Source organism: Cervus elaphus, chromosome 29 (assembly GCF_910594005.1).
Source record: "Cervus elaphus chromosome 29, mCerEla1.1, whole genome shotgun sequence".
Taxonomy (NCBI): domain Eukaryota; kingdom Metazoa; phylum Chordata; class Mammalia; order Artiodactyla; family Cervidae; genus Cervus; species Cervus elaphus.
In genome coordinates, this window is record NC_057843.1 from 10,085,282 (window position 1) to 10,110,971 (window position 25,690).

Consider the following 25,690-nt stretch of genomic DNA (forward strand, 5'->3'; position numbering starts at 1 on the left):
CTTTGACCCAGCTCTCCTCTCTGAATCTGCACGGAAAACGCATCAGCAGTTGTTAGTTCAAGAGAGGGGTTAACAGGCGCGATCTTTCTTCTCCATTCACTCTCCAGATCTTCAAAGCATACGTTCCTGATGCTTCAGATTTTCCAAAAATGCTTTAGTAGTAACTAGCATTCCAGTTGAGAACCTTATTCCTTTTTATACACTGAAATATCAGATAAACATTTTTCTGAATATTTACTGCTTATTGGTGTGCACACTGTTTTCATTCTTCATTCATCATTCTTAACAATCCTGTGTCCTTGTGCTATATCCATGGTTGGCCAGGTTTGTATGGTTAAGTGGTGTTGATGTTTGAGAACTTTCTTCTTAAGATGATGATATAAGAAACTAGAATTTTAAATGTTATTCTTCAGCCTGTAAATGCTTTAAAATGTCCACTTGTATACAGTCTAGGTCATTGCTATCTTGGGTCTACCTCTTGCTAAATATGGCATTTCACAGATGCAGAAATACAGCCCAGATTGAAAGGGACTGGGATGTGATCAACAAAAGGTGTTAGGGGCACAGTCAGGAATGGAACCTGTGTCTCTGACTCAGAGTATTTCTTGGAATTACCTGGGTTAAAAACAGCCTTCCTTTTTCTTCAGGTGAAAATACTTCAAGCCACTGGGTTGCCGCAGCATCTGTCCCACTTCGTGTTCTGCAAATACGACTTCTGGGATCAACAGGAGCCAGTCATCGTTGCTCCCGAGGTGGACACCTCGTCTTCTCCCATCAGCAAGGAGCCTCAGTGCATGGTTGTCTTTGATCACTGCAATGTGAGTGTGTTTTCCAGACCTGGTCAGCGTTTAATTACTCAGGTCAAAGCAAAATAAAAATAACCCATATTTTATTGAGTAATTTGGTACCTATGTATGTCTTGGATCAGTTTTTTAGAGTGGTGAGAAAAAGAAAATGTTAGTCGCTAAGTTGTGTCCGACTCTTTGTGACCCCATGGACTATATAGCCCATCAGGCTCCTCTGTCCATAGAATTCTCCAGGTCAGAATACTGGAGTGGGTTGCCATATCCTTCTCCAGAGGATCTTCCCGACCTGGGGATTGAACCCAGGTTTCCTGCATTGCAGGCAAATTTTTTACTTTCTGAGCCACAAGGGAAGCCCTTGGAGTCAAAGACTAAAGTGTCATCAGCGCACGGTATGTACATCCTAAACTCACACAACGCTGTGTCTCAGTTATATCTCAGTAACACAGTCCATGGGGTTGCAGAAGAGTCAGACATGACTCAGCGGCTGAACACAATCACCACAGCTGGGGAAAAACCCAACTATAGTGTCAGTGCACGTAACTCCTCCACCATCAAACGTTAACTTCTGTGTGACTGTGTATGTGTATATGGTACCCTTCTCCCAAAAAAAAATATCCGTGTTTTGTGTGAGTTACCGGAGAAAGTGCCATCTGGGAAGGTTCAGGAAACTATTGTTTTAGAGAAAGTGAAGATAGACGAGTGACAAGCAAACATTTCAGGGCCCCTACCGCTCTGTTCTGCAGTTTGCTGATGTTTCTCATAGCTCTGTTTGAGGACAGTGGTTTTTTTTTTTTAAACGGAGGAAGCCAGTTCACAGGTCATTTTGCCCATGGCTAGTAACTAGCAGAGCTGAGACTGTCAGATTCTAGATTCTTGTTTTCTACTTTATCTCACTTGAGCTATCTCTTTATTTTAGAACGAGAGAGGTCTCTTTCTAATCTATTTAGCACATCAAAAGTCTTTCTGTTTTAAAGATTGAGAAAGAGGAAATTCTATGACTTTTAAAAATAAATTATTTAAAAACTTAATCCTAATTATTACTAGAGACTGTTTCATATCTATCTTACAAAGATGGACAGATTTTAAAAAATTAGTTGATTTTTTTGCACGATGATAGTCATTCTTTCTCACTATCAGAGATCATTAACTTCCTAAAAACTAGGAAAAATTGTCCAACACACTGCTGCCTTACTAGATGTAATAACTTTTATATCAAGACATTGTAGATCAGTGTTGTCATTCTTCATATAATTACTTATGCTTTCAGAATATTGCTCTCAAAATAGAAAACAGTGCTGGTCTTTCACAGATTTTTCAACGTGTAGAGTTTTAAGAAAAGTTGTAGTGAAAATTAAGGACTTGGGCCATCTGTGCATTCTTTATGGGCATTGGATGACAGTTTTGTGCTACAACTAAAACATTCTCTTCTGTTTCTCCACGATGAAGTGAGGATATGATGTGAGGTGTATAATCAGGTCACTGGAAGGTGTTTCTTCTTCTGTGCTTATTTCCCTTCAGGAGTTTTCTGTTAGCGTCACTGAAGACTTTATTGAGCATCTTTCAGAAGGGGCGTTGGCAATTGAAGTCTACGGCCATAAGATGAATGATCCTCGGAAAAACCCAGCCCTGTGGGATTTGGGGATTATCCAAGCCAAAACACGCAGTCTTCGGGACAGGTGAATTTGAGATATCCGTCCATCTGATACCATTTATAATTTTTTAAAAATTGCTAGAGATTAATATTGCCATTTATAAAGATTACCACTTCCTGAACATTTATCAATATTCCAAGGATAGATGATGTTAGGTTCAGGGTATTAATAGCACACTTAAAATTCCTTAGAGGAGTGAACTTTTGAAGAGTGATGGGAAAAAGTTAAGAAACAGGTAGTAAGAATAAAGAGTTAAAGTGAATTTTTGGAGAATATATTGCTTATTATTATGAAATAACTTCTAGTTAATCAACTGTGGAGAAGATGAATCAGGATATTCTCTGGAATTCAGAATTTCTTATTTTTATCTTTAGCTCAGAGTTCTTTTCAAGTTGCATCAATCATGAAAGGAGGAAGGCTTACTTGTTGACCAATATTTGAAACAGAAGAGTTCAAAGGAAAAGACTGAAAGAGCATATATTTGTACTGCCTCTAATTATAGATGAGAACCAGATATTCTTCCTTCTTTTTAAAAGGTTTAGCAAATACTAAATTAGACCCAGAGATTTTTTTTTCTTGATTCTCTTACTGACCTCAGCAGAGGTACTTGTCTAGCCACCAAAGCATACAGTGCTGCCCGTGTCTATGAGAAGATCATCACTGCGAATTGCTTCTGTACTTCTGATAACAACGCTTAAATTTTTGAATAACCACACTGATATAGTTTGTAATTATCACACCTTTATGAATGAAATAAAGGCATCGTCTTTTAGTTCTGATACTGTTTGTTGAACTTTACTTTCAATCACATTTGCTAGAATGGACCTGTGTATTCCTCATTGAACTACAGAGGACTCTAATAATAACAGTTATTCTGTTTGGAGGTCATTTTCCTTGTTCATTCTCATGTGTAGGGTCCTAAGCTGCTTGTATTGAAATAGAAATGTATGATTTTCCAAGAACCTCAACTGTGTCCTAGGTGGAGCGAAGTCACCAGGAAAGTGGAGTTTTGGGTTCAAATCTTGGAGCAGAATGAGAGTGGCGAGCACTGCCCCGTAGAGGTGGTTCCTGCAAAGGACGTGCCGACAGGCGGGATCTTCCAACTCCGGCAGGTAATGAGACTGCGAACGCTAGCATGGAATTCTCTGGTGCCATAAAGGTTAATATGGGATTCCTTCTGGTGGAAACATCCGTGATGATGAAACCTAGATTGGCCAAGATCATTTCTTCTGCTAAAGTTGTCTCTCACCTCATGTGTATTTTCTTTCATTAATAAAAAAACGCTATCTGTAGTATTTAAAACCAACTTCTGTTAAGTTGAAGTAAGAAAAAGATAAGCTTTAAAGTGACTTAGAATTGAATTGTTGGAAGTAAAACAAACATATCAAGCAGCATTAGAGCATTTATAAAGACGTGGAGAGGCCGTGATATGGCAGAAAGAACAGGCACTGTGCAGTCTGATATGCCAGGGTTCGGTTCCAGCTGTCCCATGGCCTCGCTCTATATCTGTGAGCAAGTTCATCACCTTCTGGAATCTTGCCTCAGGTGTGATATGGAGGGGATGATAACACTAGCCTTGGAGGGTTAGTGTGAGGATTAGAAACTCTGTATACAGAGCCCATTGCTAGCGACGGGGGAGGTGAGAAGTAGGGAGGCCTAAAGCCCACCAGTTCTCTGCTTCTTCATAGAGGTCAATAGAGTGTCGTGTAATTCAATTCCTTTTGGACCCTAGCCCACCCAGAGTGAGCATCACACCACAGGTTTAAGGGCTCAGACTTAAGCACACGACCGCCTTCACTTCAGATGCCAGCTGGGGCCCCAGGTCACCACCTTTCTGTCTGACTTGGCTATAATCAAGGGTTCCTGTGACTCTCAGGTGGCATAATTTGCCGGTGTGTGTGTGCGTGCTCAATCGTGTCTGACTCTTTGCAATCCCATAGACTGTAGCCTGCCAGGCTCCTCTGACCGTGGGATTCTCCAATCAGGAATACTGGAAATTGCCATTTCCTTCTCCAGGGGATCTTCCCCACCCAGGGATCGAACTCGTGTCTCTTGCATTGCAGGCAGATTCTTTACTGAGCCACTGGGAAAGTCCTAACAAGGGACATGTGAAATCAGGGCAGCTAGGTAGATATGAATACCTGCCAGCAAGAAAGCAGTATAGCAAAGACGTGTGTGAGAACTGTCACTTAACTCCAGACAGATGCAATCTATAGTATCTGTGCTGCAAATTAAAGATGAGAGAGAACATCTTAATAGAATTTACATGTAAGACTTACAAACACTTTTTTTTGCTATTCTTTACATGAAGTCAATGTTAAGTAGGTTATTGTATCCTATGACAGTTTCCATACTTTAAAAGAATCGTAAAATATTAGAATGGCTCAAGAAAATAAACATTGAAATCATTCAAAGCAAAATATAAGGTTAAAGGCAAAAGAAAGTTTGCTTAAATATTTCAGTTTCTGAATGTCTTGGGAGGAGAAAAATGATAAACACTTGTTTTCTGACCCTAGTAAATGACTTGTAGCACATTCATTCACGTATGGACAAGGCACTAAAAGCAAAAAGAAATTAGTTTAAATTATAGTGTGAGACATATACATAAAATAGGATTCAGAAAGGCATGAAGAACATCTTTTCCTGAACATCTGTTGAAACTATATATATCTTCTTTGGATGCTTTAGAGATTCATCTCCTGGAAGGCAAGATCAGATAATTTTCTGTGGTTTGGTATAAATTGAATATTTAAGTGTTTGTCATACTTTGGCAGCCTTTATTGAAAGTGATCAAAGGTATTTTGAATTTATCAGAAAAGGCTTTTTTGAAGGATGTGTGTCTTGACTTGGATGGTGGAAGAAGCATACCAAGCTGGAAAGGTTCTTCATATGTAAATGGCAGAAATAGAGATAAAGGGTGAATTAGGCACATTTGTGTAGAAAGAAATATCTATCAAAAGACCTGGAAAGCAGTAACAGAAGGGGTTATATAGGCTTGTGGGTTTCCCTGGTGGCTCAGTGGTAAAGATTCTGCCTGCCAATGCAGGAGACGTGGGTTCGATCCCTGGGTTGGGAAGATCCCCTGGAGGAGGAAATGGCAACCCATTCTCTTTGCCTGGGAAATCCCATGGACAGAGAAACCTGGCAGGCTATAGTCCATGGAGTCACAAAAGAGTCGGACAGTTGTTGGTGATTAAACAACAACAATAGAGGCTTGTGGCAGCTGCTTAATTCATGGAGGGCCTTGGATAGTAGGCATATTAGAATTTAATATTTTGGGTTGGCCAAAAGGTTCGTTCAGGGTTTTCTATAACATCGTATGGAAAAACTTGAACATTTTGGCCAACCCAATATTTCAAAGTTGGAACCTACTGTTCTTGAAGAGGAAAGTTCCAGAGGAGAAATTAGGAGATTAGCCATATGCATTTGCTAGTTTTGTAGTTTAAAAATGGTGAAATAGCAGCAGTTACAAGAAATTCAGTAGGTTACATATTCTGTTCAAAGCTTTTCTGTGGAACATTAAGCCATTCCTGGATCTTTTCCCCCCATTGTTCCCTCTCCTTTTCCTGTATCCTTCCCCAAAGTGTAGATACCCTTCACATTGGGGTACACATTAAGAACAGATCACTTTCTGTCTCAGCAAAGTAAAAACAAAAGGTAGCCAATTGAAATGACTAAACTATTTTAGACAATTAAAATGTTTTTTGAGTTACTTTCTTCACAAAATATCTGATACATAGTCCTTGGAAAATATTAAATCAAAGACATCTGCAACCCATCTCTTTAAATCTAGCTTGATAGGATCAATCACTGCCTAAGTTGATTTTCCTGATGATGCAAAACTCTTGGGAATTAAAATCCAATGGAAGAGGGGAAGAGTGACTCAAAATTACATATTCTGATTCTGTTTTTCAAATTCTATTTGACATTCGTAAAATTTATAAGCCAGCTTTGAAGTCAGTGATTGGGGGTACTGGGAACTTTCTTTTAAAATGCTACTTCATTGTAAATGTTCAAAATCATATAGTATTTATTGTGAAAATGTGCTTAAAGAAGGAACAGTGTCTTTCTGATCAGTTGTTTATTTTGCAGCTTGGTTTAAAATTATTTTACTTGGGCATTAGAACAGTGAATTCAGGATAATATAATTGTTCTTATTAGTCTGATTACTTACTTTTTAAAGTGGATCTTTATAATACTGAGTTTGGTAATCAGCTTTTTAAAAAAAGAAGTCTAGTTAACATCTGCCACCATACTCTAACTTATATATCATGTATGTTTTTCTATAGCATTATTTTAATGTTTACAGTATATATTTCACTAATATACTATAGATAGTTTATATTTCATTAATATACTAGAGCTCGTGTTATGAATATTGTACATTTAATTTACACCTAATTTTTTGTTATTCTTCATAGTGCTGTAAGATTCTTAATGTGCATGTATGATTATTAAAAGAGTCCTAGAAAGTTGAATAGCTGAGTCAAATGAAACTTATTTTTTAAGGCAAACTGCCCTGCAGAAAACTTTACCAATTTATATTCCCACCCACAGTGTATGTAATTGCCTTTTTCATAAACTTTGGGCAATGTTACAAATTGCCTTTCTAAACAATAATTACTAGTTTAGAGAAAGTAAAGGTATTTCATGCTTATTTTAATTATTAGTTTGACATTTTATATTATTTTGCTTATTAGTAAATTGAACATTTTGTATTATCTAGGATTTTGCATTTCCTTGGTTAGAATGTTTTCTTTCAATGTTTTTTTTTTTTTGTTCAAAAAATATGTAAACTGTAGATTTGTTCTTGATTAGTTTTTTAATTTGTATTTTACTACTAAATGTGTAAGAGTCAGTACCTTGAAAGCTAAATGCTTTTCTCAACATTCGCCTGTAGGGGTCTCTCTAAACCCAAATTTTGGAGCTCAGACCGATTTTAAGAAACTTAAAATTGTGTGTGGTGCAGGGGCAGTCCCGGCGAGTCCAGGTGGAAGTGAAGTCTGTGCAGGAATCTGGGACTCTGCCGCTGATGGAGGAGCGTATCCTGTCGGTCGGCATCGGGTGTGTGAAAGTCAGGGCGCCACGGTCACCGAAGACCCACGAGACCGTCCATGTGAGTCTCTGGACAGAGCCAGCCAGGCCAGAGTCTTCGGGAACCTGTCAGAAAACTGCCTTTCATGAACAGTTCTTTTCAGTATTTTGTTTCCTTTGATATCTCTCTTTCTCTTCGTCCTCTTTTTTTCAAACTGTATTGCATTTGCATAGAATCACTGCCCCAGACTGTTGGTTGTCCCTGGTCCATGGCAAGCTGAGGGTTAAAGCATCTCCATCTCAGGAACTCCTCATGCCTGCTAGTCATTAACCCCCTCCCCCCCATCACCCACATCTCCCTGGAAACCCCCTACTGGCTTATGAAGACTCTTTGCCAGCAGGTGTTTGATTTCCCCTGGGGAGTAGGACTATAAACCCAGCAGGAAAAGTATTGTACTAGCTCCCGAAAAGGTCAAATGAGTGTTCTTCACTTTCCTGTGAGAAGCTTGAGGTTTCACTCCAACTCCCTTGCTGGTGGGAGATGAAAAGGCATATTCATAAAATTAGAAAATATAAACTATGGAGCTAGATTTGGGTTGTTTAGTATAGCCTGATTCTTCAATAAATGCTGGTTTCAGCTCTGCATAATATATTTTTCCTTTTAGGAGGAAGAGGAGGACATGGACAGCTACCAGGTAATGAACCACGGGTTAACCTCATCAAATTAGCTTGATTAAAGTACTCAATTACAGGTTCTCGAGTCTTGCCATCCTGTCGCTTAATAATTACACAATTAGTTTTGATTCAAGTATTGCTTTTTCTCAAGTTTTAAAACAGAGTCGAGAACCACCATTTGTGACTGTTTCTCATTTTCCAAACCTGGGGCTTCCCATCCAGGTCCTTACAGACCCATTTCTTCAGATCCTTTTCCTGTTTGCCCGAAAGAGTGGTCTCAGACTGGGCTCCAGTCAAGCCACACCCTTAGGTGTCTTCCATACTTTAAGCCAGGTCCCCTTTTCCCATTTCTTGGAGTCATACAGATTTTCTTTCGCTTTCTCCCCCGCTTCATTCCCTACTCTCCTGCAATATTTTGTTTATGTCTGATAAGTTTTATTTTGCCAGTCTGGTTAGTCATCATCTAGGACTGTCAGAGCTCTTTGGATCCTGAATATGTCATCCAGTGTCGTCACCCTCATGATTTGGCCTCATTCTAATTGGATAAAAATGTCTGCCTTCCTATAAGTCACTGATAAAAGCCTAGCATCGGAGAGGGTTAAATGGAGTCCTGTGGCATGGCCGAACAGACTTCTTTTAAGCTGATGTTATTCCATGAATCACTGTCCTTTGGATGTGATATTTCATTCATCCGTAATTTCGCCCAAGTAGATCCATTGCATATTTCTCCATCTTGTCCACAAGAATGTCAGGAGTTATTTGGTTAAGTGCCTTAGTGAAACCCAGATACGCCCAGTCTGCTTAGCATTCCCCTGATCTACCCGTCTCGTAACTTTATTACAGAAGGAAATGAGGTAAGATGGGCGCGTAGTCAGGTGTTGACTGGTAGTTTTTAGTCTGTTGATAACACACTCCCCTCCAGAATCCCACAGAAACAAGGAAAGAAGCGTTTACATGATGTACAGAGACTGGTGGAACATGTTGAAGACTGTAGTTAAGAAATTTGAAAAGTTGTTATGATGGTTCTAAAGGAAATAAATGTGAGGATTGTCAAATAGTATTTGTGGTTTTTGTGGGATCTTAGTTCCCCAACCAGGGATCGAATGTGCACTCCCTCCTTTGGAAGGTGGAATCTGAACCACCAGACCACTGGGAAGTCCCAGTACTTGTGACTTTTATCAGCAAAGAGACCTTGTAGATGAGCTCTGCTGTACAACGGCTTGAAGTTCTGTTCTATCCTTTGAGCCAACAGAAATGAAACTGGTTCTGGATATCAGAGAATGCCCTTTCAGGAATGGTCTTACCATAGGACACTAATGCTTTAATTTCTGAAAGTTTCTGTTCTTAAGAATGGCTGAAGTCAACTAATAGTGATGACAAAAATGTTAGGGTGTAGTACTTTACATTTTTGAAGCCTATTAGAGTAAGCTAAGATATAGTTTTAGATGTACTGTCTTGACAACATATTTACTCTAAGTTCCTCTGTTTACTTCCAGGATCGGGATTTAGAGAGACTCCGTAGAAAATGGCTAAATGCATTAACAAAACGTCAGGAGTATTTAGATCAACAACTGCAAAAGCTTGTCAGTAAACCTGGTACGAAAAGCAACTGGAACGTTTCCCTTTCCCCGCATCAGTGTGGTTAATCCCTACTGGCCATCACAGAAAGGAAAAGTAGACGAACTCATCCATCATGGGAACCTCGAGAGCACAGGAACGGTGCTGATTTGTGTCTCATCCTTTCAGTTCTAATGATGTCTTTGCATAGGTCTGCCTTCCCCCTCAGTGACGAGGAAACAGAGTATGTGCAGTAAGCGCTGTCCCGCAAAAATAACACAAGAGGCAAGCCTTTCTTGGTTTCTGGTCTAGAAGCCCTCGAACCTTCTGACTCTCAAGATCATTTCTGTTCTATTCCTCTGTGGCCTTTGATGAACTGAAGGTGGCCTGTCAGTGAGCGTGCACCAGCCCTGCTAGCCAATAGTCAGTATTTTATCATGAACTTTTCATCAGGAATTGGGGAAGTCATAAGTTGCTGAAAGTCATCAGCCAGTACCTGGCATATACAGAGCGTACGCAGGAGGAGGAAGTGGACTATCTGTGTTTGATCTTGATTCTAATGTTCTAGATAAAACAGAGGATGATGCCGACCGTGAAGCTCAGCTCCTAGAGATGAGGCTGACTCTGACGGAGGAGAGGAACGCAGTCATGGTCCCCTCGGCCGGCAGCGGGATTCCAGGGGCCCCAGCAGAATGGTATGGGTGCAGCCATCTGTCTTCCAAAGTTCTCGGTGCTCCTAGGGCCCACCTCTGCTGTGGATGTTGCCTGTGCTTTGATTAATGGATGAGTCATGGTATATGGAAAAAAAATTGTCTGAATTAGAGGAAGTGTTAAATTATTTTCATGAGTTGGAATAACTGTGCCCTAAAACTGTGTTTTATTAAGTAATATTGTTATTGGCCCAAGTAATTAAGATTTCTGAGAATCTAAATCAATATTTAGTACCATCACACTTAGCATTTAAAAAAAAATAGTTAATATGTTAATTACTTGGGTCATTCCCTTAAAAGACGATTCACTCCTAATAAAATTGCATCTCCAGGAGTTTTTGATTTTGGTGTTGGCCTAAACTTAACTGTCAGCAGATGTTCTGTGCCACTTTATAGAAATTAAAAATATTGAATTAAGCCACATGGGGCTCTTAGATATATAACTTTGTAAGAAGGTGCGTTGAAACAAGGGAGCTCCAACTTCAGTTTTCAGCAGGTGCATGTGTCTCCTGGGCTCTGGTATCAGAGTGTATGATAATTTACATGAGAGCACCGGAGAAAAGCAGCAGTGGTGATCGTCAGGTCTTGGTGGCATCTCTGATGTGAAATTATAGCAAACCCAGTACCCAGTGTTACTATTGGTTGACCTCTAATAGCTCTTAATATATGAAAGCTGAGATACAAAGCAATGGGTTGGCCAAAAAGTTACTTTGGGTTTGTTATAATATCTTACGAAAACCCAAACAAACTTTTTGGCCAAGCCAATACATGCCACTGAGAAAGACTGCTTTGTTTGAGATGCTGTTGTTCATTATGTTTTAGGACCCCAGTTCCTGGGATGGAAACACACATTCCTGTCATATTCCTTGACTTAAATGGTGAGTGAGGAAGTCCCTTCTGAAGGCTTTGCTCTGAAAACTTAATGTCTGAGTAACAGCTGTTGTTTAGTCACTAAGTCATGTCCAACTCTTTAGCGACCCCATGGACTGCAGCCCACCAGGCTCCTCTGTCCATGGGATTTCCCAGGCCAGAATAGTGGAGCGGTTTGTCATTTCCTTCTCCAGGGAATCTTGCCAACCCAGGGATCGAATCCATGTCTCCTGCATTGGCAGGCAGATTCTTTACCACTGAGCCTCTTGGGAAGCCCAAGTAACATTTAGATTCTGACCAGGTATGCAGATAGGCAGTTCTGCAGGCCTGAGGTTCAGGTCCATTTTATGTGTGCAAAAAGACTCTAATACCTCAACAGAGAATGAATTTCCTGTAAGCATAATGTTTTTATAACAGTGATAGGTATGTTTCACTGTGATGTGTTCTCACATTTCATTCTCCAGCCCATATTGCCCCGTGTGCTCTATTCTCCCTTCAATTTAGGATGGTAGTAATGTTTTCCTGCACTTAATTCTCAGGAAGAGACTTCTCTCCGGAAATGACTAATAACTAGTGATGGTCGTGTAGCGTGTTTTCTTTTGTCTGGCGTCGTCTTAGCATTACCTAATGGATTTGTCACTTTTTCCGTGGGTTCTTGTGCCATCCATCCATGCATTGCTCCCCCCTACCCTGCGCCTTTTAAAAATTACCCTCATTTTTTCACTCTCGTGAAATATTTTGGATATGGCTATATTTTACATATATTCTGTCTGAGGAGAGAAACTGAAAATGAAAAGGTAGATTAAAGAGCTAAAAATAATTTAAAAGTCAGCATTTAAATGCCCAAGACGTCTGCAGAACCGTGTATTAAAATGAACTGTCCTAAACAGACAAGCGTGGATGCCCTTCTAGTTCTCTCTCACCCTGAAAGTGCATTTCGGCATCTGTACTATTTGGCTTGGACTTACCTGGCGACTCAGCAGTAAAGAACCCACCTGCCAGTGTGGAAACCCAGGTTCAATCCCTGGGTCGGGACAGTCTCCTAGAGGAGGAAGTGTCAACCCTCTCCAGTATTCTTCCCTTGAAAATCCCATGGACAGGTGAAGTTGGCGGGCTGCAGTCCATGGGGTCACAGAGCCTGGTGGCTTAGCAGCTGAGCCGCAGGCACCATTTGGCTTACTTGGATGTGTGGGCGATTTGTATATCCACAGGGAGTCAGAGAGGAAGCCACTTCCGCTGACTGTCTGCCCATCGGGGTTTTAAGGTCTTGCCACAGCACTCTACCCTGCATTGTTCTCTCGAGCCTTGGAGACTGAAGGCAACTCTGTCCTGTCCTTACCTTAGGTTCCTAGATGGGTGAGGGGTGTGTACGTGTGTGCAGGAGGGCTGGAAAGTGGAAAAGAATAAGCTTAAAGCAGTATGGATATTCCAAGACAGGAGCAGCACCCTGCTCAGCCTTATGTCTGTTCTTTGTCCACAAAGCCCACGTCCTAGAAAAGAGACTTTCGATGCTCACCCCCAAGCTTAGATGGATGGGGAATTGGGAGGGCCAGGCTTGGACGTGAGTAATCAGAGGACCACAGGGCAACCATTCCGTTTCTAGCTCATGTAGCCAATAGATTTGTTTTGTTAAATTTACCTGTCAGATAATTAGAACTCACTCTCATTGTCATGTCTTCAGTGCACTGAAAGACCAGGGAATTGGGGTTATAATCCTATCCTTAACATTTATGGGTTGACATTGAGTAACCTCTTGGGTTTCTTGGCTTCGATCGCCTTCCATGCAAAATAAGGCACGGAGGCAGGCGATTGGATTGAGATGATTTCTTGCGGCGTCTCCCATCTCTGAGATGTGTGAACTGTTTAATGGTCATCCTCTGTGTCATGTAAGATTTCAGAGCCAAAAGCAAATGAAATTTGAGGCAGGAGGATTCTGCTACTAAGCACATTGAAATGTAGCTGGTAGGGGTTATCCTTTAAAGTGATCTCTGTATTTAATGGAACTCCTCTGCTTTTAGCTGATGATTTCAGCTCTCAGGATAATCTCGATGACCCCGAAGCCAGTGGATGGGATGCTACCCTCGCTGGGGAAGAGGAGGACGAGTTCTTTGAGCTGCAGATCGTGAAACAGCACGACGGAGAGGTAAATGAAGTGTAACTCGGGAAGACTGGGTGAAAAGTAGTTCCTTTAACCTTTCCACAGGCCTTTGGGAACAGTCAGCAAAGTTATCATTTCAGTGCCTCCATTTCTCGAGAAATATAAATGAAAATCTTAATTGTGATTTCTGCAAAGAACGGAACCAGTTCCAGAAGGAAAGGACCAATCAGATTATGCCCGTTCACTGTTGTATGGCTCTTCCTGGTAAAGGATCTCTGTTAGTATTAGCAGTTCAGATCAGCAGTGGTCCACTCTTTGGGGAAATGCTCCTAATGTACATGAAGGTAAAACAGCACGATATTTGGTACTGACTTTGAAATGCTTTAGTAAAGACTTCTGAATGAGGGGGAAAAGGAATAGATGAAGCCAGATGAAAATGTTTCAGTCTGAGTGATGAATATACACTGGGGGCTTAATTTCTAATTTTGAATATATTGGAAAAATTATGAAAGATTTTAAGGAAGGAGAGCCAGTGCAATAGTCAGAAGGACATACCAACACTTTGTATTATTCAAAGATGCAAAGCTTAAACTGGGGTATATTCTGTAAAAACAGTAAAACATTCTGTAAAACAGTGGGCCTGCACCCTTCTTTAAGAAGCCAGTGTCATGAATGGCAGAGAAAGGCTAGGAACCAGCCTAGATGAAGGTGAACTGAAAGGACAGGACAGCTAAATGTAGTTTGAGATCCCACATCAGAAGTGCTGAAACATCTGAGGATGGACCCTGTATTGTACAATAGTGTTCAGGTGTTACATTTCCTGAATATGATCATTGCTATATGGTTAGGTCAGAGGAAGTCCTTGCTCTTAAAAGATCCTTGCTGGGACTTCCCTGATGGTCCAGTGGTTCAGATCTTGCATTCCAATGCAAAGGGTGGAGGTTCGATCCCTGGTCATGGACCTAAGATCCCACATGCCTCGGGGCCAAAAATCCAAAACATCAAACAGATGTAATGTTGTAATAAATTCAATAAAGTCTTTAAAATTGGCCCACATCAAAAAATCTTAAAAAAAAAAAAAAAGATACTTGCTGAAGTGTTCAAGGATAAAGAGTTACACATCTGTAACTTACTCCAAAGTAATTCAGCAAAAAAAAAACCCCAAAACAACAGCAGTACTCAATGTGTATGTGTGAGAAAGAGGAAAAAAGGGAAGATGTTCACAGTTGATGAATCTGTATGGGAGAAACACAGGAGTTCATTGTACTAAATTTACAGCTTTCCATTTGAGTATTTTTCAAAGTAAATACATTTTCGCTGCCAACCAGGAGCATCCTGCTCTGTACCCGCCCAGGTAGGTACCCGAGGCCACATCCCCGGGTTCCATGGTCTCCCAGGTCATGCTGCAGGCAGCGCTGCCCTCGTGACTGGTCTGTTCCCCTTCGGCCAAGCCAAGATGTTTCCTTTGTGAGGTTCTGTGTTTTAGGAGGAGGAGGTGACTCCGTCCTTTGCGTCTTCTCTGCAGGTGAAAGCGGAAGCCTCCTGGGACTCAGCCGTGCACGGCTGCCCTCAGCTGAGTAAAGGCACCCCCATGGACGAGCGGGTGTTTCTCATCGTGCGGGTGACTGTCCAGCTCAGCCATCCAGCCGACATGCAGTTGGTATTGCGCAAGCGCATTTGTGTTAATGTTCACGGCCGGCAGGTGGGTCACTGATGCTCATTGAGGAAGCGACTTTGGGTCTGACGTAAGGGCGGGGCAGTGGAAGGATCGCTCTGGCCTCTGACCCCCGGGCCCTGTGGCGCTCTGAGCTTTTCTCCGCCAGGCGACTGTGGCTGTCCCGTGCCCGTGGTTGCTTCAGTCCCGGAGCCCGTCAGCCTGACCGCCTCCTAGATGGCACTGCATTGTTACCCTGAATCTTTATGACTCCGCAGTCACAGCTCAGCCCTTCTTGTGGGTGCCATAGAGCCCTGTCAAGGCAAAGTTCACTGTTTTGTCTTTGACTTTCCATCTGGGTCTGATGAAATGAGAAGCTCGCTGCCGACGAGCTGTTGTCTGCGCTCCTCACCCTTGGTTTTCCACGCTTTCCTTTCCGCTGGTTCACTGATTCATATATTTGGAGAGAGTCCTCTGCTGAGCTTTGGGGTGGAAAGATGAATGAGAAATAGCCTGTATCCTTAAAGAGCCCGTGTCCACTGGCCCGTGAGTGTGTAAACAGGGGCCTGTCTTCTGTGGTGGCGTCTCCGCCCTGCAGGTGCTCGCCAGGGCAGAGGTGTGAGAGCAGTCGGGGAGGGCTTCGGAGCGGAGGGGACTTGGAGCCGCTCGGCTGCGGACAGGAGCGGTTGGCAGGCAGAGGACTCGTTGGCTGCTCCCCAGAGAGGAGGAAATACACGTGCAGAGATGGTGAGGGAGGAAAGGGCGTGGCAGGCTTGGGGACCACCAGAAGCATAGTCTGATGGTCAGAGTGTTCTGTAGAGGCCATGACCGTGCCTGTCCACACAGTTGCAGCGAGACTATGAAGGACCTGGTGCCATATGAACCGGTTCAGTAGAAAACTTCTAGATAAGAATAGAAACCACTTCTCTTATTGGTTTTGCAAAGATAGGATTTGAGAGGTTGAGTCTAGGGATTCTTCTCAATATACTGGCTAAAACCAGACAGATGAAAGTAAATCTTCTCATTTAGAAGAGTACAGTCATGGTTGACAGAGTCCTAGATGTAATCTCTACCCCTAAAAATTAATCTTTAGTTCTAAATGTCACACTGATATCAATCTTTGAATGAAGACGGGCCGTAATGCTGTTAAAATTCAGCTCTTGGGCTTGGCACTCCAGCATCAGTACATATAGGTCATGGGGTAGCTGCCGATGTACGTGCTGTGTCTCCCATTCACTCTTTTCTGAGAAGTCTTTGAGGAATTGGAAAAAGACATGTTGCTCTTGGGGAGCATTTTGAAGAGTTATTTGCCATTTCAGAACTAGGGGTTCTGGCTGCCAGGTGCTGAGACTGACCTGGTTCAACCAGCAGCCCCCCACAGAAATTTTAATAGAAAGGTGTGTTGTGAACTCACCAAGTTTCTTCTGTTTTTTGCTTTTTTTTTTTTAATTAATTTTTAAAATTTGTAGATGTGAGAAGTTGCTGCACTCCCCCCTGGTTAAAATGATTTGATATCAAACTGAAATTCAGATGGTTCATTAGCATTTGCTTTTCTGTAGCGAGAGCAGAGACTTCCTCTTGACCCTCATATATGCCAGTTAGCTTCAGTAATTCTGTACAGTTGGTAGATGCTGGGGGATGGGGTGGGGAGTGGGAATGAGGACTTAGTGTTTAATGGGGACCGAGTCTCAGCTTAGGAAGATGAAAAATTCGGGAGATGGATGATGGTAAGAGTTGTGCAACAATGTAAATATTGCATAGTGCCACTGAACTGTGCAGTTAAATATGTTTAAAATGGCACATTTTATGTAACTTTTACCACATTTAAAAAACATTAAAAAAAATAATTTCATACAAATAGAAAACAGAAAAGTAAGATAATGGCGGCCCCCTCACCTCCTCGCACCACCCATTAAAAGAAAACGAACTGTAGCTGTTCTTTGACCAGTGTAATTGGCGATGATTCAGCCTTGGAAGGCTGAAGTCAGGAGTGAAGGGATGAGATGCATGCATTCTAAGAGGCTCTTGCATTCTTACACACTAAAAATTTTTTAAAAATGAACTAAAGATCACTAAATTGTTACTAAGTTTGTGAAAATACATACCTCTGAGACCAAACAGCTTTTTCCCTGTTCTGTTTGGTTTTTTGGTGTTATTTTAAAAACCTATATCCTTTTTTGCTTTTGCATGGGGAAAAAGGTTCAGTGTTGGTTTAATATCCTCTCTCCTTCTTATCTTTATTCACCAATTGTATTCTGCCCTCATCCCTGCTCTCTTCAACCTCTACAGGATGTTCAGTCTTAGCAGCATCTTCAAATGAGTCATCTATGCATTAATTCAACAGTTCAATTCTTAAGCGTGCAGAGAGCGCAGTCAGCATAAACAGTGACCATGCACTCTTAAATCATTCTCCGTAACGACCCTGCTTTGGTCAAGAATTTAATGCCTGAACTTGTCAATATTCATAGTGCAAGATGTCCATTGTGCTGGGAAAAAAAAGATTAAAGAGTCACCAGGCTTTCTGTACGTTTTAGTTGGAAGGTCATTTTATTGTGTAGAAGTCAACAGTCTGATTTCTGCAGCCCTTTTAAAGCAGAGTTGAACCAGATGCCTGCCGTGGTTCCAGAGTTCAGGATCTGCACTTTCATGTACTGGGTCTGGCACAGGGCAAGCTTCACAGAAATGGGTTTGTTTGGGGCACTGAGAACACGGTGAGAAACCTACACGCAGTGATTTGGGTTTTGACTTAAATTGCAGATAATGTTTGTTTCCTTTTTGGCTAGAGTGAATAAGGTGTCTTTTATGCTGCCTCTTTGTTAATGAAAACTCAGTTTTTGAGATGGGAAGCCATATCTTCTATTTTGTTTTTCTCTAGGGTTTTGCTCAGAGTCTCCTCAAAAAGATGTCACATCGAAGTTCAATTCCAGGCTGTGGAGTGACTTTTGAAATTGTCTCCAATATTCCAGAGGTGAAGAATCATATGAAATTTAAATTTACTAAGAATAAACATGTAAAAAGAGCTTACTCCCTGAAAAGTCACGTACCTAAGAAATACCTATCAAATGAAAAATGTGTGTATACAAAAATGCTGTAGGCTTGTAGAGGAGTTTTGTAATGGTAACTTGATTCATACTAAAATGTGTGTGCATATGTAATACTTCTGTGGGCTTAAAGGTTCTGGTTTTAGTCTTTTGTTAAAGAGGAGTCTTTTGAAAAGCAAATCAGCACCATTTTACCCACAGAAGAGGATATAACCCTTAAAGGGAGACAACACAGCATAATACAGAGTTCCAGGGTATCATATTGGAATCAGACAGATTCTGTCACCTCTTGTTTCTGTCACCTCTTAGTAAAGTGAACTTGGGTAAGTTACTTTGAGCCTGAGTTTTTTCGTTTATCAAACTGGGTTATAATACCTCCTATACAGAGTTGTTTTTTAAGGATTAAATGAGACAATATACACAAATTGTACACATGCTAAAGAGTAAATTGTAATTGCCATTATAGTTAGCAATAGTATTACTATTAAATACTAATGGGGTAGCATTTAAAATTGTTTTTATTTTTTAAGTAATTGTTAATTACTATTAAATACTAATAAATAGTATTTATTACTGTTTTTCTTTTTGAGCTAATTGCATAGAAATCAAGCAAATGGAGCCGAAAATACCCGTGACAGGGACTTGCTAGAGAATGTAGTTTATATGCTTCCGAGTAGTTATTCCCTGATTTAGACAGATTTGTTCACCTGGTTATTTGCACAGCTAGTAACCAGGCCTTCCTTACCAGGCTAGGAGAAGCGAGGGGTCTAAGGAAAGGACTCTGTGACAAAGTGAAGGAGAGTGGTTCCTTCCGCCGTGTTGACTACAGAGAATTTGGCAGAGAATGAGGAGGTCCAGGCTGTGCTGCTCTTGGGGGTGGAAAATGGGAATGGGACCTGGGGCGAGGACTCCCACCTAAGCACACTGACCACCGTGCCTTCATGCTCTTCATTCAGGGCCTCAGTGTCTGTCGATCGATTCTGTTGAGTATTTGAACAATAGATGGACAGTACATATTGGAAGACAGATCAGGTTTTGGAAGACTGAGAAGATTACACAGTACTTGGGCTTCGTTTTAGAGTTCTTTTATTGCAGAACACTTTTGCTCTCAAATAATGTCAAATAATGACTAAATTCTTCCCTGGCTCTTCAAAGTATCAGGCTTGCAAGGCAAATACTAACTGTTTGACTATTTAATTTTGGACCTGCCGAAACTTTAAAAATTGAACCCCTTTTTGAGTTAGACTAGCTGCAGAATCTTGGGTCTGTAATAGGTTGCTCTGTGTATGCTTGTAGCCGAGGTTTACTGTTTATTCTCTGTATCTGAATGCTTTCTCTCTTTTTCCAGTTGTTTCAGATCTTAACTCTATAAATGGTTTGAATGCAGTTGAGAAACACAACTGCAATGAACCATCCTTTTCTTCCTTCATCTTTCTTCCCCTCCTTCCTTCTCATTTGCAGTTTTCTTTTTCTCTTTCCCAGTTCTTTTATTCTTCAGGTGACGTGGTTTTCAAATGGCAGAAGCCTGCAGTAATCAGCGGAAAGATAAACAGACAGCCTCACGTGATGGGGCTACCTGTTAATAATTTGCTAAACGACTAAGTTGGCAGGTGTTAGGGTCACATTATCAATTCCTGATGATAAAAAGGAAAAATAAGACTTAAAGCCTACAGTGTAAGGATTTGTTTTTTATTTCAAAATAAGCTTCTTAAAAGCTGTGTTTCATCATCAAGAAGCCTGGAAAAGTTCTTTGTGTTTCATGTTACAGAGGCCATGAGGACTCAGTAGCAAAAAAAAGTGGTCGTAGACCAGACAGCAACAGGAGATGGTTTTGCCTTTCTTTTTCTTCTTCCCTTTTTTTTTTTTTTGGTTAAAAGCAGCTAGAATGCTTTCTTTGCTAATGGGAGTATAAAATGATACATTCACTGGCAGTTTATTATCAAGTTAAATAGAATACCCCATCACTCAGTAATTCCACTTATAGGCCCTTACCCAAGAGAAATAAAAACATATATCCATAAAGATTTACATAAGAATATTCAAAGCTGCTTAATTCAAAACAACCTAAAGCTGGAAACAACCCAAACATCAGCGGAGGAATGGGTAAATAAATTATGGTGTATCCATACTGTGGAGTATTACTCAGCCATACACAGTAATGAACTACATGATGACCACATCTCTGAGTCACTATGTTAAGTGATCAACCGGATGCAGAAGGGTATCATTCCGTTTTTGTGAACTTCTAAAACAGGAAAAACTAATCTGTGGTGAAAGAACTGATCTTTCCTTAGGGGAGGGAAGGAGTTGAACTTTGTGAAGTAATGGAAATGTTTTATATCTTGAGAGGGATGTGGATAACATGGGTGAATACATTTCTTTAAAACTCAGGTATCTTCTCTCTCAGAAAACTAAGATATGTCTGTTCCCATCAGATACCATAAAGTATTCCGTGTCCAGTGGTGAAAAGAATACTCACATCAGGAGTCAGGAGACCTAAGTTCTAGTCCTGCCTCTCTTGCTAATTATGCAGCCTTCCTCTTTCCTTGTCTGTAAAACGAGGATGGTTCCTAGACCCAAATGAATTACTGTAGAAGACAAAAGTTTTGTGAACTTAAGCTGTCTTCTGAATTTTTCCGTATCTTATCTGTTCTAAGGCTTTAGGTTAATTTAAAGAAAAAATATTCCTGAAGTTAGATTGTGTTTTAAAATTGATGCTGTCTTAAAGTCAATTGGCTGAGTTTTTCTTTTTTCTTTTCCTCCTTAGTAATATATGAAATGATTTTCTCTTAAAGTTCATGGCATCTTAAGATGCAGTCCATTTGGATACATTCGGTTCAGTTCAGTTGAGTCGCTCAGTTGTGTTTGACTCTTTGCAACCCCATGGACTGCAGTATGCCAGGCTTCCCTGTCCATCACCAATTCCCAGAGCTTCCTCAAACTCATGTCCATTGAGGCAGTGATGCTGTCCAACCATCTCATTCTCTGTCGTCCCGTTCTCCTGCCTTCAGTCTTTCCCAGCATCAGGGTCTTCTCCAATGAATCAGTTGTTCACATCAGTTGTCCAAAGTATTGGAGTTTCAGCTTCAGCATCAGTCCTTCCAATGAACACTCAGGGCTGATTTCCTTTAGGATTGACTTATTTGATCTCCTTGCAGTCCAAAGGACTCGCAAATGAGTCTTCTCCAATACCACAGTTCAAAAGCATCAATTCTTCGGCGCTCAGTTTTCTTTATAGTCCAACTCTCACATCCATACATGAGTACTGGAAAAACCATAGCTTTGACTAGACAGACCTTTGTTGGCAAAGTAATGTCTCTGCTTTTTAATATGCTGTCTAGGTTGGTCATAGCTTTCCTTCCAAGGAGTGAGCGTCTTTTAATTTCATGGCTGCAATCACCATCTGCAGTGATCTTGGAGCCCCAAAAAATAAAGTCAGCCACTGTTTCCACTGTTTCCCCATCTATTTGGCATGAAGTGATGGGACCAGATGCCATGATCTTAGTTTTCTGAATGTTGAGCTATAAGCCAACATTTTCACTCTCCTGTTTCACTTTCGTCAAGAGGCTCTTTAGTTCTTCTTTGCTTTCTGCCGTAAGGGTGGTGTCATCTGCATATCTGAGGTTATTGATGTTTCTCCTGGCAATCTTGATTCCAGTGGTGCTCCATCCAGCCCGGCATTTCCCATGATGTACTCTGTATATAAGTGAAACAGGCAGGGTGACAATAGACAGCCTTGACGTACTCCTTTCCCTAATTGGAACCAGCCTGTTGTTCTTTATCCAGTTCTAACTTTTGCTTGTTGACCTGCATACAGATTTCTCAGGAGGCAGTCAGGTGGTCTGGTATTCCCATCCCTTTAAGAATTTTCCAGTTTATTGTGATCCACACAGTCAAAGGCTTTGGTGTAGTCAATAAAGCAGAAATAGATATTTTTCTGGAACTCTCTTGCTTTCTCGATGATCCAGTGGATGTTGGCAATTGATTTCTGGTTCCTCTGCCTTTTCTAAATCCAGCTTGAACATCTCGGAATTCTTGGTTCACATACTATTGAAGCCTAGCTTGGAAAATTTTGAGCATTATTTTGCTAGCATGTGAGATGAGTGCAATTGTGTGGTAGGTTGAACATTCTTTGGCATTGCCTTTCTTAGAGATTGGAATGAAAACTGACCTTTTCCAGTCCTGTGGCCACTGCTGAGTTTTCCAAATTTGCTGGCATATTGAGTGCAGCACTTTCACAGCATCATCTTTTAGGATTTGAAATAGCTCAACTGGAATTCCATCACCTCCACTAACTTTGTTCATAGTGAGGCTTTCTAAGGCCCACTTGACTTCACATTCCAGGATGTCTGGCTCTAGGTGAGTGATCACACCGTTGTTGTTATCTGGGTCATGAAGATCTTTTTTGTATAGTTCTTCTGAGTATTCTTGCCATCTCTTCTTAATATCTTCTGCTTCTGTTAGGTCCATACCGTTTCTGTCCTTTATTGTGCCTATTTTTGCATGAAATGTTCCCTTAGTAGCTCTAATTTTCTTGAAGAGATCTCTAGTCTTTCCCATTTTATTGTTTTCCTTTATTTCTTTGCACAGATCACTGAGGAATGCTTTCTTATCTCTCCTTGCTCTCCTTTGGAACTCTGCATTCAAATGGGTATATCTTTCCTTTTCTCCTTTGCCTTTCACTTCTCTTCTTTTCACAGCTATTTGTAAGGCCTCGTCAGACAACCGTTTTGCTTTTTTGCATTTCTTTTTCTTGGGGATGGTCTTGATCCCTGTCTCCTGTACAGTGTCACGAACCTCCGTCCATAGTTCTTTAGGCTCTCTGTCTATCAGATCTAATCCCTTGGATCTATTTGTCATTTCCACTGTATAATTGTAAGGGATTTGATTTAGGTCATACCTGAATGGTCTCATGGTTTCCCTACTTCCATTTAAGCCTGAATTTTGCAATAAGGATTTCATGATCTGAGCCATAGTCAGCTCCCGGTCTTATTTTTGCTGACTGTATAGAACTTCCCAATCTTGGGATGTAGAGAATATAGTCAGTCTGATTTCGGTATTGACCATCTGGTGATGTCCATGTGTAGAGTCTTCTCTTGTGTTGTTGGAAGAGGGTGTTTGCTATGACCAGTGGACTGGACCAAATGTTCGGTTTTACCATATGATGGTATGTAACGCCCCGAGCAAACTTTTTGGCCAGCCCAGTGTATTTTGCAGGTTTTGATGTTGTTATAACAAAATTCACAAGTAAAGGACCTGATTTTTCCCAAGAAGAGTGCTTTGTTATAAGGCACTATGAGCTTGAAAGATCTAATTAATTACATTAACAAAATCCCTCCCGTGACGTGCAAACATCCCTTTGATATGCCTGAACCAGCTGTGTCCGTGGAGCTGGGCACGGGAGAATATGCCTGGGGGCTTGTCTGCTTGGTCGACTTCCGCTCTTGGGCCTCTGTCTGCAGAGTTGGGGATTGGCCTGTGTGGAGAGCGTGTAGTCCCTGGGAGGCTGCTTACTGAAAGGGTTGGAATCCAGCCGTCCTTCCCACTGTTACCCTTCATACTTTGTCTGCCTCCTGTAGGGGTGGTTTGGGTCCCACATGCGCCCCTCTCTCACCTCAGCTCCTTAGTCCTCCCTCCGGCCCCTTAAGGTGTGGCCCTAGAGTACTGTTGTGGTAGGTTCCAGCTTGTCCCCCAGGTCCTCTCTGACCGGGAACGTCTTGGTTCACGATGGAGATGCAGGCGAGGACAGTTTTGTTGAAAACGTGCGGTGTTTCAAGCTGCTCTGTGTATAACTAGCCTTTCGGGTGACCCCAGCCACCCTGTATACCATGATTTCTGTGGGAAAACGCATTTTGAGTTCCAAGAGCTGACTTTAAAGTGGAACTTGAAATACATCCCGTTTGTTGGTTCGGCACTCTTTGTGGATTCGTATAGATCAAGATGCCTCTGAAGCATTTTCTTCTGCAAGGTACTTAATTTTAACGTATAATTTCCATCCTCCAGGATGCTCAGGGAGTCGAGGAACGAGAGGCGTTAGCAAGGATGGCAGCTGATGTGGAAAACACGGCGTCTGCCGACTCGGAAGCATACATCGAGAAGTACCTCAGGAGCGTGCTGGCGGTGGAGAATCTCCTCACGTTAGACCGCCTTCGCCAGGTCGGCCGATGGGGACAGGGCGGGGTGCCAGCCAGCTCGACCCAGGGTTTGACTTTCCGCAAGTCACACTGTTGTTAGGTCTAAACTTCTGAAACCTCTTAAGTGGAGCATATTAATTTACATTAAACTTGCCGGATGAGTCTTCGAAGATACAAAAATGACATTTGGAAGTTATTTTTTCCAAGACCCTAAATGGTAGCCAGTTGCCTGGGTAGTGCTGTGCGCGGTCGTGTCTGACTCTCTGCGATCCCTTGGACTGTAGCCCACCAGGCTCCTCTGTCCATGGGGATTCTTCAGGCAAGAATACTGGAGTGGGTTGCCATGCCCTCCTCCAGGGGATCGTCCCAACCCAGGGATCGAACCCAGGTCTCCCGCAGTGCAGGTGGATTCTTTACTGACTGAGCCAGTAGTGGAAGGAAATATATCACTCTTGCTGGTTAAGAAGTATTTTACAAATTCCTTGACACTGGATAGTCGCGGAAGAAAAATGTAGCCCTGAGGCAGAATGTGTGTCCTTTCTTGGCATCCACAGCCTCAGAGTGGATCTCCATGAGGGAAAAGAGAGGTAATAGTCATAAACCCAAGGCTCAGAGAAGCTCTAAACGTCAGTTTATGTGGCTATGTTGAAACTTTAAAAAAAATTTATTTATTTAGGCTGTGCCAGCTCCTAGTTGTGGCCTGTGGGATCTAGTTTCCTGACCAGGGATCAAACCTGGACCCCCTGCTCTGGGAGCACAGAGTCTTAGACACTGTGGACTACCAGGGACGTCCCCAGACTTTTTTTTTTTTTAACAAAAGTACTAATGAAACATAAAAGCGAATGGTCTGCTTTTCATAATCTTTCTCCTGGGACTCACTTGTGGCCAACTTCAAGGGAGCCATCAGTAGATAAGGAAAGGGATGAACCACATAACCTGTCAGCTGTTTAATTAACTTTGAATATTCCACCGTGACAGTAATTGGGTCATTCTGTTGTATGAAGTAACAGCTGTCATTTAAAGAACTAGGGGACTTCCCTGGCAGTCCAGTGGTTAGGACTATGTGCATCTGCTACCGGGGGCATGGGTTTGATCCCTGGTCAGGGAACTAAGATCCCACAAGCTGTGTGGCATGGCCACCCCACGCCAGTATATAAAGAACTTGGAATATGTCCATAGCTCAAAGCCCGCTTTAGACACTGTTACTCTGGAAGTGTGTGTCTCATGCGTGCTTTTCCTCTGTGTTTTCTCTGACCCACAGGAAGTTGCCGTGAAGGAACAGTTGACGGGAAAAGGGAAGCTGAGCAGGAGGAGTATCAGCTCTCCTAATGTGAACAGAGTGAGTACGCAGAAACCCAGCCTGTGCTCAGCCCAGGATCTGCTTTCGCTCCTCCTCTTTCCTTGGATAACTCCTTTCCACCCTGCAAGTCTCATCTCGGGTGTCATTTCCTCCTCTGCA

At 41.8% G+C, this 25,690-nt stretch overlaps 1 protein-coding gene across 2 annotated transcripts in view; it reads left to right on the plus strand.

The window, feature by feature from the left end:
• Nucleotides 1-25,690, plus strand: part of KIF13B (kinesin family member 13B) — a 204,145-nt gene that overhangs the window by 126,970 nt on the left and 51,485 nt on the right. For both annotated transcript variants that reach the window (XM_043891130.1, XM_043891131.1), the window contains exons 22-34: nucleotides 648-818; nucleotides 2,325-2,482; nucleotides 3,438-3,570; nucleotides 7,428-7,574; nucleotides 8,158-8,187; nucleotides 9,664-9,763; nucleotides 10,293-10,419; nucleotides 11,257-11,312; nucleotides 13,323-13,447; nucleotides 14,928-15,104; nucleotides 17,932-18,024; nucleotides 24,101-24,253; nucleotides 25,493-25,570. In XM_043891130.1, coding sequence (XP_043747065.1) covers nucleotides 648-818; nucleotides 2,325-2,482; nucleotides 3,438-3,570; nucleotides 7,428-7,574; nucleotides 8,158-8,187; nucleotides 9,664-9,763; nucleotides 10,293-10,419; nucleotides 11,257-11,312; nucleotides 13,323-13,447; nucleotides 14,928-15,104; nucleotides 17,932-18,024; nucleotides 24,101-24,253; nucleotides 25,493-25,570 — 1,548 coding nt within the window. The remainder of the gene's footprint in view (nucleotides 1-647; nucleotides 819-2,324; nucleotides 2,483-3,437; nucleotides 3,571-7,427; nucleotides 7,575-8,157; nucleotides 8,188-9,663; nucleotides 9,764-10,292; nucleotides 10,420-11,256; nucleotides 11,313-13,322; nucleotides 13,448-14,927; nucleotides 15,105-17,931; nucleotides 18,025-24,100; nucleotides 24,254-25,492; nucleotides 25,571-25,690) is intronic.